The 15,210-nt window shown below is 39.8% G+C and overlaps 2 protein-coding genes across 2 annotated transcripts; one reads left to right on the top strand and one right to left on the bottom strand.

Annotated features, from left to right (window-relative positions):
- Positions 1-2,337: 2,337 nt before the first annotated feature.
- sprn2 (shadow of prion protein 2) lies at positions 2,338-10,195 on the top strand. The gene is made up of 3 exons (XM_079690860.1): positions 2,338-2,353; positions 4,935-5,081; positions 7,454-10,195. The coding sequence occupies exon 3, from the start codon at positions 7,462-7,464 to the stop codon at positions 7,978-7,980; it is 519 nt and encodes a 172-aa protein (XP_079546986.1). The 5' UTR covers positions 2,338-2,353; positions 4,935-5,081; positions 7,454-7,461; the 3' UTR covers positions 7,981-10,195.
- Positions 10,196-10,941: 746 nt separating this feature from the next.
- On the bottom strand, positions 10,942-14,853 carry prnpb (prion protein b). Its single transcript, XM_079690853.1, has 2 exons — positions 14,737-14,853; positions 10,942-13,683 (listed from the first exon to the last, which is right to left on the bottom strand). Exon 2 carries the CDS (start codon positions 13,674-13,676, stop codon positions 12,570-12,572), a length of 1,107 nt encoding a protein of 368 aa, XP_079546979.1. The 5' UTR covers positions 13,677-13,683; positions 14,737-14,853; the 3' UTR covers positions 10,942-12,569.
- Positions 14,854-15,210: the final 357 nt, after the last annotated feature.

The raw sequence follows: 15,210 nt of genomic DNA, 5'->3' as shown, positions 1-15,210 counted from the left end.
CCATTCCAGTGTGTATAGGTAGTTGTATGTAAGTTGACCTATTAACGGTTTTTAGCCATTTCTAGTAAAATATGAACATTTTGAGGGCCTCAAAAGCAGTCTTGTTAGTTTATAATTCAATGGTTATATTAATTAGTAGAAGACCTAAGTTAAGATAGGCATGTATGCACATAATTCATGAGAGGATAACTCAATTTCCAGTACTTGGGTAGTTGTATGGTAATAAGTGGACCGAATGTTCTCGTGAAATATCAAATTAGAAATTTATAATACCCCCTCTCCCTAGATATGGCCATTCTGAACATTTTGAGTACCTCAGAAAATCTGTAGCTCAAACGGTTTAGAAGAGACAGCTATATCGGAAGTAGCACTTCCGATGAAAAGGGGCGTGGTCTTTAAAAAAAGGGCGTGGTAATTTTGGGGCTTTTCGTCCCGGATAGAGATTTTGGCACACATCCCAAGTTGTTCAGTGGGGTCATATTAGTCTAGAACAGTTGAGATATTCTCTCCTAAATTAAGTGCATACATATCTAACCCAGGTCCTAGACTAAAAAAAAATCCAGAAAATCACGTTGTCTGATTTTTAAAGAATTTATTTGCAAATGATGGTGGAAAATAAGTATTTGGTCAATAACAAAAGTTCATCTCAATACTTTGTTATATACCCTTCGTTGGCAATGACAGAGGTCAAACATTTCTATAAGTCTTCACAAGATTTTCACACACTGTTGCTGGTATTTTGGCCCATTCCTCCATGCAGATCTCCTCTAGAGCAGTGATGTTTTGGGGCTGTCGCTGGGCAACACAGACTTTCAACTCCCTCCAAAGATTTTCTATGGGGTTGAGATCTGGAGACTGGCTAGGCCACTCCAGGACCTTGAAATGCTTCTTACGAAGCCACTCCTTCGTTGCCCGGGCGGTGTGTTTGGGATCATTGTCATGCTGAAAGACCCAGCCACGTTTCATCTTCAATGCCCTTGCTGATGGAAGGAGGTTGTCACTCAAAATCTCACGATACATGGCCCCATTCATTCTTTCCTTTACACGGATCAGTCGTCCTGGTCCCTTTTCAGAAAAAAAGCCCCAAAGCATGATGTTTCCACCCCCATTTTTCACAGTAGGTATGGTGTTCTTTGGATGCAACTCAGCATTCTTTCTCCTCCAAACACGTCTAGTTGAGTTTTTACCAAAAAGTTCTATTTTGGTTTCATCTGACCATATGACATTCTCCCAATCCTCTTCTGGATCATCTAAATGCTCTCTAGCAAACTTCAGACGGGCCTGGACATATACTGGCTTAAGCAGGGGGACACATCTGGCACTGCAGGATTTGAGTCCCTGCGTACTGTGTTACTGATGTTAGCCTTTGTTACTTTGGTCCCAGCTCTCTGCAGGTCATTGACTAGGTCCCCCCGTGTGGTTCCGGGATTTTTGCTCACCGTTCTTGTGATCATTTTGACCCCATGGGGTGAGATCTTGCGTGGAGCCCCAGATCGAGGGAGATTATCAGTGGTCTTGTATGTCTTCCATTTTCTAATAATTGCTCCCACAGTTGATTTCTTCACACCAAGCTGCTTACCTATTGCAGATTCAGTCTTCCAGCCTGGTGCAGGTCTACAATTTTGTTTCTGGTGTCCTCTGACAGCTCTTTGGTCTTGGCCATAGTGGAGTTTGGAGTGTGACTGTTTGAGGTTGTGGACAGGTGTCTTTTATACTGATAACGAGTTCAAACAGGTGCCATTAATACAGTTAACAAGTGGAGGACAGAGGAGGCTCTTAAAGAAGAAGTTACAGGTCTTTGAGAGCGAGAAATCTTGTTTGTTTGTAGGTGACCAAATACTTATTTTCCACCATAATTTGCAAATAAATTCTTTAAAAATCAGACAGTGATTTTCTGGATTTTTGTTTCTCATTTTGTCTCTCATAGTTGAGGTATACCTAGGATGAAAATTACAGGCCTCTCTCATCTTTTTAAGTGGGAGAACTTGCACAATTGGTGGCTGACTAAATACTTTTTTGCCCCGCTTGTACCTGCTCTCTAGCAGGGACTGAAAAGGGGGGACAAGTTTTCATTAACTAAATTCTCTTTTTGGTGTGAACGCAAAATCCCAGGAATTATCGGAACTAAAAGGGAAAAGTACTCCGGTGTGAAAGCGCCTGGAAAAGTACTGAAGCCCCAAAATGTGTTTAGGCCATAGAATATGTCTGGACATGTCCAGTCCTGCACACCAGAGGCCATGACCTTTTCCCACATATATGGGTATGAAGGAGGTGTCTTTAGTTTGCTGTCCCTGTGTGGATCATAAAAGCACTAGATGAGCGAGAAAAGCTCCAGAGCGGGGTTTTTCCCCTGGTAAGTTCTCTCACCTTGGTAAGTTCTCTCAAATTGACTTTGACTTTGGTTTTGATTGAATTGTTGAATGAAAGTTTAAATGTGTTAGATACCACTGACCATTTATGAGGAGATCCCTCTAAATGTTGCCGGACTCGAGGCTTGAATGTGTTTTTAGCACCGGCGATATATGAGGAGATTCCTCTGGACTCTGTCGAATTAGAATGTAAAGTTTGAATGAGTTTGATAGCACCGACCATTTATGAGGAGAGTCCTCTAAATTCTGTCGGAATACTTTTTTACAACTGAAGTGGGCCAGTTGAAGTTGGAATTTAAATGTCACAACTGAAGTGGGCCAGTTGAAGTTAGAATTTAAATGTTACAACTGAAGTGGGCCAGTTGAAGTTAGAATTTAAATGTTACAACTGAAGTGGGCCACACCTCATTACTAATACCAAAATCCTTTGGGGTTGTTTAAATTGAATTGAAACAGCAGTTAACTCAACCTGGTTCTTCAGGAGTTAAAGAGCATCTTGCAGGGGGTTTTTTTCTTCTACATTTATGCTTAAACTTGCTTGAAAATTACAATTAAAAAAGTGAATGTAGGATTTGGTATGTTTTACGAGACATAATAATAATAATAATAATAATAATAATGCATTTTATTTATATAGCGCTTTTCACAACTCAAAGACGCTTTACAATATGAAGGAGGGTAGACAAACAAGGAGAGGCAAACAAGTAAGTATAGTAAAATAAAAAAATAAAAAGGCAGTCAAGAGGAAGTTGATGGAGAGGAGGGGGGCTTATGGGTAGACAGAGTTGAAAAGATGTGTTTTGAGGCGGGACTGAAAGACTGTGAGGGACTCAGAGTCACGGAGATCTTGGGGGAGGGAATTCAGAGGGAAAGGAGCAATTTTGAGCTCTGCTCTTAAAAACTGCTTTTTTTAAGGTCATACGTCAAACGCGTCATATTACATCACAAAGGGGAAACATCTCCGCTCTCTGACCGCGGGTATAGTTAGTAGTTGCGTTGAGTTGAGCGGTTGTGTTTTAGTGGGCTGGTATTTTTCGGTAGTTTTACATTGTATTTCACCATTTGTAATCATGGTGCAGTATTGTGTTTGTGCAGGTTGCACAAATACCAGCCTGTCAGGACATCGAGTCCACAGTAAAAAGGACCGGAGCTAGCGTTCGTTCCTGGGTGCATTGTGCATCCACCTCCCTGCAGCACATACTCTCCACAGCTTTATCAGGAAACCGTATTACGTCTCTCTCTCTCCCCCCTTCGCTGCTCTCTCTCTCTCTCCCCCATTCGCTGCTCTTTCTCTCTCCCCTCCGGTACACGGCACCGTAAGACGTAGTGTGGAGTTGCATTAGGTAACGCTGTGGTGGCTGTACTGCTCCAGCCGTCTCCTTTGTGTTTGTTTGTTTCCCCCTGTCTGTGTTGTTTGTGTGGGCGTGGTGGCTGTCACTCCTGGCTCCCGGCTCAACCTCCACTCACCTGCTGCAATCAGCTGTGCACCCTCCCCGACTACACACCTGCTTTCCATCAAGCCATTTACAACGGCATATCAACAGAGGCTCCACAACCTTTCTCCACCAGATCGTCAAGTATCAGCCGTATCTCGCTTCTCCCCTCCGGTACACAGCACCGTAGTGTGGAGTTGCATTAGGTAACGCGAGATGGCTGATACTTGCGCATTAGTTTCTGTTATGGATCAGTATCAACAGTCCTGCCAGTAACATTACTATATTATCAATGCTACTTAAGTTATAGCCTGATATATGATAGCTAACTTCACAATGTTGTGATGTGACGTTAGCTAACATTCTGTAGCTAACGCCGGTCACTCACCAAGATAGCTGCCCAGTTCTCCACTGGTTCTCCTCACACCACAGCTCAATTTCTCTCCGATGGCCGTTATTTCTTCTAATGCTTGGCTGCTCCTGGTCTCTTGGACGCCTAGCAGCCTCATAATTATAAGGTTGTGGTCCGTCAAATGCATTCGAATATTCATGTTCAACTTCTTCTGTGTCTTCTGCGTCGAAACTAGTATTGGGATCCATGTTTATTAATACGTTACACCGGCCGCTCTCCCCCTTGTTTCCCCCATGTTACGTCACACGTGGGAGGTCACGTGCCGAGGCTTTTTTATGCGGAAGTGAAAATGTCTTACAAAAACGACGCCAGATGTCACTGTAGTGTATATTTCTGTATATATTTTTGAAAATCTAATGTATTCATCATTTTCCTACACATTTATTCACAGGTGTCTTTAACCTGGAAGTTGCTCTTTAATAGAGGTGAGATCTTGCTAACCTTAGTGGATCTGAGCCGAGCTAGACTCAATAGCTTCTGTTAGGTCAATTAATAGGTCTGAGTAATTGCCAGAATAAATTACCAGGCCTCCCGACTCCAACAGGGGGAAAAGCCCAGCACGTTATATAGTGTCTAAATCTGGTATCATTTCAAATGGACAGACAACATTGGTCGAAGCTTCGGGAGAGTTCGTTAAGTGGTCTGGTTAAATCATTGTGACGAAAATAAACACTCGAATGTACGCATGCACGCATACACAGGTATTATGTGTGCTGTCAGTGGCTCAGCAGCCAATCAGCAGGTGATCCTGTGCACCTGATGGAGCTTGTAGTCTGGAGGATCCCACATCGACCCTGAGACACTGTCAGAAGCTTCGAAACACTGTTAGAAGAGTCTTCATTTCTGACACAAAGAAACACTCGACAGGTGAGATGTTTATTCTTGTTATTTTTTATGTAATGTGTTTATCAGGTTTGAACAATGTTTTCTGTTCATTTTAGTTAATTTACTGGACTATTGAACATTTTATCGTACTTGAGTCTTTCCATTTCATGCTTCTTTATACTTCTACTACATAACAGAGGGAAACAATGATCTTTTTACTCAACATCATTATATGTACTATACAACCAATCTAGCCAGTTGTATACCATGTATCAATAATTGGAACATTGTTTTTGTAAATATGTTTATTCTTTTAAAAAAAAATAAAGAACTTGAGATGCAACAACTACATAAAAAGGCATAATGAGTATTTTACTTTCAAAATTTTGATTTAATTTAGCTATCATTGCTTCACTAGGTAGGTTTGTGAGATGTTAAATTCAGCACTTTGACTTGAAGGGTTATTTTAAGGATTATGGCATTTCTTCCAGGTTATTTTAAATTATTTGTATGACGTTCTCTTGTTATTTAATGTGTCCTATGTTGTGCATGTTAGGGTCGGTCTCTGGAAAGCAATAAGACTTAGCTGGAGACCTCATCAGAGCTTCATATTCATGATGAAATGTTTCATCCTCCTTGTCTATGAGAGTAGCTGTAGAGGGGGGGGGGGGGGGGGGGGGGGGGCTCAGTGAATGGATTACTCTCAATCTAAGTGACCCAGTGTAAGAATAGCTCGACTCGAAAAGAACACAGATTAGACTACGTCATGTTTGTTTACCGTAAATTACGTCATGCTGCTCACTGGTGGAAAATGTACTCCATACCACTATTATCAATAAAACTTACTTTACAATGGGTAAAAGTACTTGGGATGCAGAATAATTTATCTCGGTTATTTTATTATTATTATCATTATATTATTCGACCATTATTTTTATTAATTAATATATAGGCAGTACTTTTGTTTTGGATTTGGTCAACATGGGGCCAATTTTAACTTCTTAATGTACAGTTGGTACTTTAATCCACAATAATGCATCACATTTTTCAAATTGAGCATATATGTTCAAATAATTAGCATATTTTGTATCTAAAAGTAACGAGTATCTACAGCTGTTGAATAAATGTAGTGGAGTCAAAAGGTTTATTTCCAATATTTCCCTCTTAAATGCCAGAAGCATAAAGTAGCATAAAATGAAACTCAGGAAAGTACTTCAAAATTATACTAACTGAGTAACTTTCCACCTTTTCCTAGCAATATATTATAACTGATGTGTTTGTTAGATATTTTTAAAACTCTTAATTTATTTTTATTTAACACTAAAGATTAATATTTTATAATGTATATTGTGTTGTATATGTATTATTGTACTATCAGCAGTACACACATGGCTGCCTGAGTTTGCTGTCTCTGGATTTCTTCACACATATTTAAGTGTAGTCCTCAGATCTGGAGCCAGACTCTTTCACAGTAGACCCGGATAAAAAGGCTCTTAGGGATTATGAATCTGATCCCGGGTCAGCTGAGTGTTAAACAGTGTACAGCAGTGACGCTGCTTGTGTAAAATGTGAAGCTGGATTAAGAGCTGTGATCTGTACTGTTCTAAATTAACGTAAAAATAACACCCAGCAGGAAGAAAGCTGCAACAAGAACATCTCATCAATGTGTAAGACAGTCTTAGGAAAGCTATAATTACTCATTACATACTTTAAAATATATGATCAACTTCAAAAAATAAAAGGATTATTATTGAAAGACTCAACAGAGTATACGTTTGGTTAAAAGTATCTCCTCTAAAACACGCACATTTTAAATGCTGATGGTGATATTGTATATAATAATAATACAAATAATAATAATAATAATAATAATAATAATAATATACTCCTGAATTTGCCATTTTGCAGTATGGAACAATTTAGCTTTTGATACTTTACATTTTTTATTTCTAATATTATATTGTTAAGCTTACTTGGCTGTAGTTGTTGGTTTACTTCCTAATATTCAAAACGTTACTTTTTTTTTTAGCATACTTTCTTTGGTTTCATTTCTTAATTTTTCTTTGACAATTCACCTTTTTTTGTATATTTTGAGTATGTATGTTTGTATATGTGTATATATATATATATATATACATTTTTGTTGTGTTCTTAATGAATAATGATATCTACATTTTGAACCATTTGAATACTATTTATTTTCTGGGAATGTCTATTAAATCTCTGGGTAAAGAGTTTTGTGCTTCTTGCTTGTAAATAACCTTGTCTTGAAACACATTTCTGATGTACTATAACTACTTTAAAGTAATTATCTAAATAATACTTCTATTGTGTTAATAGCTGAACTGTCAAGAATCAGAGGATAACCTCTAACTAACTGACAAAGTAAATTTCCTTTGTCTTATTCTTTACAGATTATAAAATGGCGTCTCTCCTGCTGCGCCCCCCCCTCTCAGCGGCCCTCTGCCTGCTGCTGCTCGCCACCCTGCTGCCCAGCTGTGAGGCCCGGCGGGGGGGTGGAGGTTTTGGAGGTGGGTTCGGCCGAGGTGGAGGCCGGGGCTGGGGCCGTGGGGGGGGGCAGGCCTACAGACCGGTGCAGAGCAGCGGCCCCAGTGCAGGGAGAGTAGCAGGGGCCGCTGCAGCGGGGGCCATTGGGGGGGCCATGATCGGGTCTGCCCTCAGCCGCCCTGGGTATGGAGGAGGATATGGTGGAGGATATGGTGGAGGATATGGTGGAGGATATGGGGGGTATGGAGGGGGGTATGGTAACCCAAGATACGGTGGGGGCGGCTATGGCCGCCGGCCCGGCTATGACCCGGAGGGCTCTGGAGACATGGAGTACTACGCCGGGGCCTCCAGCGGCCCCATCTACAACAGCATCATCGTTGTGATTGGCTCCCTGATGTCCCTGTTGTTAGGACACTGGGCAGCCGGCATATAGAGACAGAGCTGCAGCCCAAACACACACAGACTGAAACAGCAACCCACAGCCGACAGGAAACAGAACTAGTCGGATGTGACCTTTTAATATAAGCCCTTGAATAATGTGGCCAATTTGTTTTCACAACACTTCAGTGACCCTCGATAAGGACAGGAGGAGAAATGTAATGAGTTTAACCTCCACAACGTGTCTGTGTGACGCCAGCCTGCAGGTGTGCAGATCGACAAACCTCCCGTAGGAATATGTTCAGATGGTTTTCGATCAGATCTCTCCCAAATTCATATTTCTCTTTCTAAGTGTCCAGTCTTTTTATACTTTTGATGATTGCATTGATGATCAAAATGTTTTCTCCATAGGGAGTCTGTAAAGATAGCGGAGGTATAAATTACATGTATAGTTAGGTTAAGACTACCTCAAGAAGTAATGTGAGTAACAGAGTTAAAGAGCAGCTATACACTTCATATGATAATGCCATTTATCTATATGTTACGTAACAAGTGTGTTTTAAATGTGTTTTTTTTTAATCTGTGCGTCTGTGAAATTCTCTGAATATTGGGAGGGTTACATATTCCGTACATTGCTTGTATATGTTTATTTTATCTAATTCAAGTTTTTATGTTAAACGTGCTTTCACGTTTATTGTTATTTAAATAAAAGAATATTAGAACAAAACTGTGTGTTGTATTTTATTTTGAAAAAGACACCATGACGTCTCTTTATCACAAAGTTAAACAGAATGTGAAGAGCTTCCAGGTCATGTGACCCAGTGAATCAAAATCAATGCAGCATTTTATTTCTACAGTAGGCAAGTAAGACACACACACACACACACACACACACACACACACACACACACACACACACACACACACACACACACACACACACACTTATGACCATGACAGTCAAACAAAAATAATGTAGGCTTAATAACCCTATCTATCTATCTATCTATAACAATAGTCTTCATTTACAATATAGACAATAGGCATAATTTTAAAACAACATACATCTATTGCAGTTATGATGTCATAATAACATACAATTGTATAAAACACAATTTGCTTACATCTTTGTTCTCTTTTGAGTATCAAACAAAAGAGAATTACATTTTAAAAGAATGCAAACAAGTTAAATGAACTAAATTGCTGAATTGCTTTTAATTCACTGGCAGGAGCGACAAGTGAGGAAGAGCAAAAAGTGAACAACGAGGGAGAGATTGAACAAAGAGAAAGAGTAGAGGACATAGAGAGTAATGAACAGGAAGAAGAGAGAGAGACCAAAGAAGATGGAAGAGAGGGTGCAGGTTATGGAAAGAAGAGAGACATGGAAAATGAATGTTGACAATGTGTTGTGATCATTTTAGCCTCTTCTGCATGTCCAGATCATTAATAGTAACAATCAACTGATTCTTATGCATTACACTTTCAATAATAATTGATGCTGCAGCCCACTGACATGGTTCGAAATCAATATATTATCCAATTTGTGACACAGGACTTAAAAAGCACCTAACTAGATCATGAAAATCCCCAAAATCTTGTCACCGGCTTGGACTTCAATATCAGGATACATTATTATCCTTGCAAGAATGGAAGTAGTCATCACACACAGAGCCGCGTGGGAAAAATAATTCCCACAACAGTTTTCTTCATGCTTACATAAAAGAGAGGATGTTACAGTCACAGGATGGAGGAATACCGGTTCAAAGCAGTATTCAATGTTTATTTCAGATTAGCTAAGGCCTGCGTAAGAAATAAACATGACAGTCATGTCTATCTCCAGAGGCTGAATCATCATGTTAATTGTTGTCACATAGCTGTCATATGCCTAAAACAGTGTGTCCTGAGGCTCTTCTAGGTAATCATACATCCTGTTACGTACGCAGCTACGTAGGGCCTTTGTTATCATGTGCTAATCTGATATTAGAAGAGCACATTCAGTATTTTCCCAACAGATTCCCATAAAAGCATTCAATATAATGCTTATTTTCAACATCACTACAGCCTTTTTCAGTGGAAAAACAATGATCCAAACATGTCCATGAGTAGGTTTATAGGGTTTATTTGACAAGCAAGAGATGTGAGTCGACCCTCAGTATTCAGTAAAATTCCAGCAGCACATTAAATGTGATCCCTCACAGTAAAAGGCATACTTTGCTTAAAATACGTGACATGTGCATTTTCAACTACATTCAAAGCCAGACACAATTATAGGGTACATATAAAAACACATTAAAAAGGTACATCTTGGGGTTTTTCATGATATGGTTCTACAGTCCAAACAAGCTTTGGCTATTAGCTCAGTGATTGTCTCTGAAATGTGAGTTACCTGGTTTGGCGCTGGGATGTATCTAAATACATTCACTCAAATAAAAGACTTTAAGGGCTTGTTCCTTACTTGAGCATCTCCATTTTACGCTAGCTTACATGGTTTGTCCTTACTCTTGTTTTATCCAGAATTCAAAGAAATTCAGTTCACTGTCATAAAGGAAAGAACAAACTAGAAACTATTCACATTTAAGAAGCAGTAAAAAACAGTAAAGAAATGTAATAATGAACAACTTATAGATTCATATTAGCAGCTCTAACTTAACATTACATTTAACTAAGACTTTAATAATTAATTTTGTAATTGATAAGTTATTTTACTTATGACACTTCAGATACATTTTGCTAATAAAAGACACATCTTTACTTTCATAAGGTTTTAAATTCAGCACTTTCACTTAAGGTGGAGTATTTACAGTGTGGTGGTACTACAATACATATTTCATTTAAATGTTTCTTCCACCAATGGACAAAGTAATAAATGGAGAAATCAAGAGTGAAGGCTGAATTAGCAGAGGATTGTATACCAACAAGAAGGTGGCAATGTTTTTATTTAGCTCAAACAGCTTATTTGTTTATATGGTATGGACATTTTTAATTCAAACCGTCTGATGCATTTAAAACTCCAGAGTACCTTTAATTTTTTTTTAATGCAATTCGCTTTTATATATTTTTAAAACAAAAAGTACTGTATAAGTCTAATGCACTTGTACATATCCATATGTGCAGGTTTAGCAACAATAAACTAATCTGATGGAGAGGACATTAAATAACATTTGCAGATCAATTCAGCTTAGGGTTACATCAGAGGGGTTACACTTTAAGAGCACTTCTGCAATCACATCCCACCCAGGGCACAAGAAGAAGGCAACACATTGGATCAGAGAGAGGAAGGAGAAGTGTATACAACACATAGTTCAATCTCCGGACCCGACACATGGAACAGGGTAAAGACAACATACATAAATATGAAAGAAAAGCAGTTTTGCATTGATTCCAAAGTAAGTAATTTAAGAAGTGTAAGAGAACATCATGCATACTATTGTCTGTGCTTAGAGTCGGTTCATTCGAAGAAAACAAATACAGACAGATATTATAATCAGTGTTTGAGGTGAGTTTCTGTATTTCACTGGAACTTATATGATAAAAGTCCATTCATGTTTTAAGCTACAGTAGTAATGTAGATATGATACATTACAAACCCTCAGCCATGCTCAGTGTAAAACCTCTCTAAAGCACAGAAATGTGTAAAGGTAGAATAATAAATAAGTTAAAGTCCAGTATAAATTGATACTTTCCTTGAATCACACAGTCCTCCAACATCCATATCCCTTCAATTCATGTAATAATATCACACTGAAAAAGCGCATGTCCATATTTCCAATGCGGCATCAGGTGACAAACTAACCTACTAACCCTAACCCTCTCTTGTGCTTTTTCCTCGAGACAAAAGAAAAACATCTACAAGGACTAGGTTTCTGAAAATCACATCACAAACATGGAAGGATGAGTAACCTTTATAGGCAGAGAGCATTCTCTGCTCTCTGCCTCTTATGTTGTCTCATGTTCAGTAGAATATAAATGGACATTAATGGGCCGGAGTTCTCTACCATCAAAAGCTTGGAGTGGTGTTAATGGCCACTCACTCAAGTGCAATTAGTTTTCTCTGGCTTTCATGTCTAACCTTTTCCTCTCCTTTCCTTGAATCATATTTCAAAGATGCAATGCTGTGTGCAACGGATGCCTCATTGAAGTGCATTCAATATTGAGCTTCTAAAAAGCTGCACAGTGCACACTCCAGGTACACACAGATTTAGTTTTAAACAACTGAGAATTGAATTGCTTTGCAAAGCATTAAGAAAATCAGTCCCTGCATCTGAAGCTATGACTAAGTGTTTTTTTTTATTTATTTTTTTATGAAACAACAAAGAATTAAAAAACAAATCCTCTGTTATCTGAAAGCTGCACGTTAGAAGCTGTGTGACAGCTGCAGACAAAAGGAGGGTTGGATCATGCTCACTAGCTCAATACAGTCAAAGAAAGCCCAACTCAGCCCAGATCCTAATCTCTGAGATCAGGCCATCCCAAGCCAGCTGTGTGGTCAAGCACATGCATGAGGATCTAATGCCGGAATATTAAGGAAAGGTAAAAGTAGAAATCCACAAAAGAAGAGGAAGTCCTATAAAAGGAAGCAGGTCTCTTTCTCCCTTATCGTTTCCTGGTCTCCACTTAACATTCTCGTCAGTGCTAACTAACGCCTCAGTGCAGCAACATTAGCATGTTGGTATTCAGAATCATTAGTGTGGCGCTAGTGAGCGCAGCTAAAAGCCCTCGCGAGCCCACTAGTCCCTGAGCACCACTCATCTGTTTCTTTATGTACTTTTCAGAGAAGATCAAGTACAGCTCCAAGCATTTCCTGGCCTGCATCTGCTCCATCAGGGCGGGGTATCCGATCTCAACAATGCTGACTGTATCCTCGTCATCATCACTGTTGGGACCCTGTGATGCAGAGGGCACGGGATCAGCTTCAGGCTGGTTCAGAGGGCGTGGAGTAGAAGGTACAGGGGTTGAGGAGTTATCCGCTGCCGTGTTGTTCGTCTCCGTTGTGTTACTTCCTGTTCCAGGGGCGGGGGTTGAGGTGGTAGCAGCTGGGTTGTTGTTTGTTTTTGGATTCTCCGCCAGTAGAATGTCTGTTCTCTTCATGCAGGAGTCCATGTAGCTATCATAGGTTTCAGGAGGTTGGATGTATTTGTAGTCTCTGCTGTAGTCGTTGGTATCAGTGGACTTGGAACCGTATTTCCTGTACATGTAGTTGTTGTAGTGCTGCTCCTCCTGGGAGTTGTGGAAGTTGTAGGGGGGACGGGGGAACCTCCCTAGCCCGTAGCCCAGAGCCATCCCCATCATAGCCCCTCCAGCTACTCCCATCACTGCACTGCGTCCAAACCCTCTGGACCTATCAGAGGGATACATGCCCATTGACTGAACTGAGTGGGAAAAGGGAGAGCCACCCCGAGCTCCATAGCCCCCGTGTCCAAAACTGCCACCATATTGTGGGCTCTGGACTTTGTTGTTTGGGTTTCTGTTCATGTATCCTCCTCCATAGGAGCCCCCTGCTTGGTCCTGGTAGCCTCCAGGTCTGCCTGACTGCGGATGCTGATTGGTTTTTCCAGGCTGTCTGGGGTATCCAGCCTGAGAGTTGGAGCCCTGATTATTTTTGTTGGTGTTAGTGTTGCCTCGGTTAGGTGTGGAGCCCTTCTTTTTTGAGCCGAAGCCGAAGCTTTTCCCAAAGCTGCCTCCTCTCTTGGCCATTGATAAATGAAACAAAAGAAGGGAAAGACACAGCAGAGGTAATGGATGCAGCTTCATCTTCGCCCTGTAGAGAGGGTCAGGGAGAGAAGGGAAAATGAAGAAATACAATTTTGGAATTTTCTGGTTTTATAATATGATTATGATTGACATTGTTGTTGTCAATATCGCTTGTATCTATCACAATAAATCAATATGATCATATATACAATTACAAATATTATGATAGACTTTAATTTAGGGCTACAACAATTGTATTGTCGATTAGTCAGGATTTTTTTTATCAAAGAGAAAAGAACTTCTCAAAGCCCATCATGATGTATTTAAATTCCTTGTTTTATCGGACAGTTAAGGTCATAGTGTAATCTTTTGTCAATCCACTCACTCCTTGATTATAATTGTACTGTTTCAAACAAAAGCATTGTGTTTATAAATGCCTTTTGCAGTTTCCAGTGGTCAATGTAAGCATAAGGCTATGTTTAAATTCAAATGTAAGGTACATGTGATGAATATTTTCTGTCATGCCACTTTCTCCTCCTAATCCACTACATAATGGCTATTGTAGTGTTTTACTTCACTTCATTAATCCGACAGGTTTGGTTAATTTACAAATGTGGATTTTTTTCAAGACTAAACATTTTACAAACATAACATATTTGGTTATTTTAGTATAGTAATACTCCGTCCCTCAATCTAACCAGTCAGTATGGAATATGAACAGGTGTGGCAGCAGCAGGACACAATAACAGATGGGGGGAAGGTTGCATAGTGATGCCACAATAAGTAATATGCTGCGGAAACGTCAACAAAAAGACAGCTCTAGACTAAACCAACCAGGCACGGGTCTTATTATTTATAAAACACATTACATAGCCTACTCTAGACCTAGAAAGAGTATACTACTGACCTTGTGTTGACTGAGCAATCATGTTAATGTGGCCTGCCTACTGCGACTGCATTTATCCCGTTAAAACATGGCGTCGCAAATGTAGAGTTAAATAAAAATAAACACACTGGGTTGAGCTACGGTTTTATTACAGGCGCATGAGCTAAATACAAGGTGCCTTTCAATCCCAAAAGCAGCGTTTTGTGGATAGTGTGCAGTAAGGACTCGTCTTACCCGGACTGGTGACAGTTTTTCTGTTTTTCTGCGTGTTGTTCAGCCTCAGAGTCCCGCAGGTCGTGCCCAGCAGCGAAGTGTTGATGGACCTGAAACGTCTCTAGGATACTGGATGATTTCATATGACGTAAGACAAGAGGGTCGCTAGGGGCGGGGCTTCATTTGACACATTTCCCAGCATCCTTCAACCCAGAGGAAAATTCCCATGCCTAAGTAAATACAACATACATACACATGGAGGCAAACGCACTGGAGGTGGAACACTACAGGTAAAAACACCGTGTTTTTCATACACTGGTCCATTTGGGGATTTTGCTTCCTTAACATTACTTCTTTCAAACTAGTGGATGGAAAATATTCAAGAATACATCTGAGAGTGTTTATTTTACTACACTTGGTATATTTGCGTTCTCACATGTCTTCTAAATTCACCAAATGTCAGGAAACTAATTATTTTGTTTAATTATAAAAAAG

This window comes from Notothenia rossii (assembly GCF_949606895.1).
Source record: "Notothenia rossii genome assembly, chromosome: 6".
Classification (NCBI taxonomy): Eukaryota; Metazoa; Chordata; class Actinopteri; order Perciformes; family Nototheniidae; genus Notothenia; species Notothenia rossii.
Note: the sequence above shows the minus strand (reverse complement) of the source record. Positions and strands in the feature narration are given on the sequence as shown.

What these genes read in the sequence shown, in the direction of transcription:
- sprn2 (XM_079690860.1), top strand. Translation starts at nt 7,462, where the DNA reads ATGGCGTCTCTCCTGCTGCGCCCCCCCCTCTCAGCGGCCCTCTGCCTG.
- prnpb (XM_079690853.1), bottom strand. Translation starts at nt 13,676, where the DNA reads ATGAAGCTGCATCCATTACCTCTGCTGTGTCTTTCCCTTCTTTTGTTT.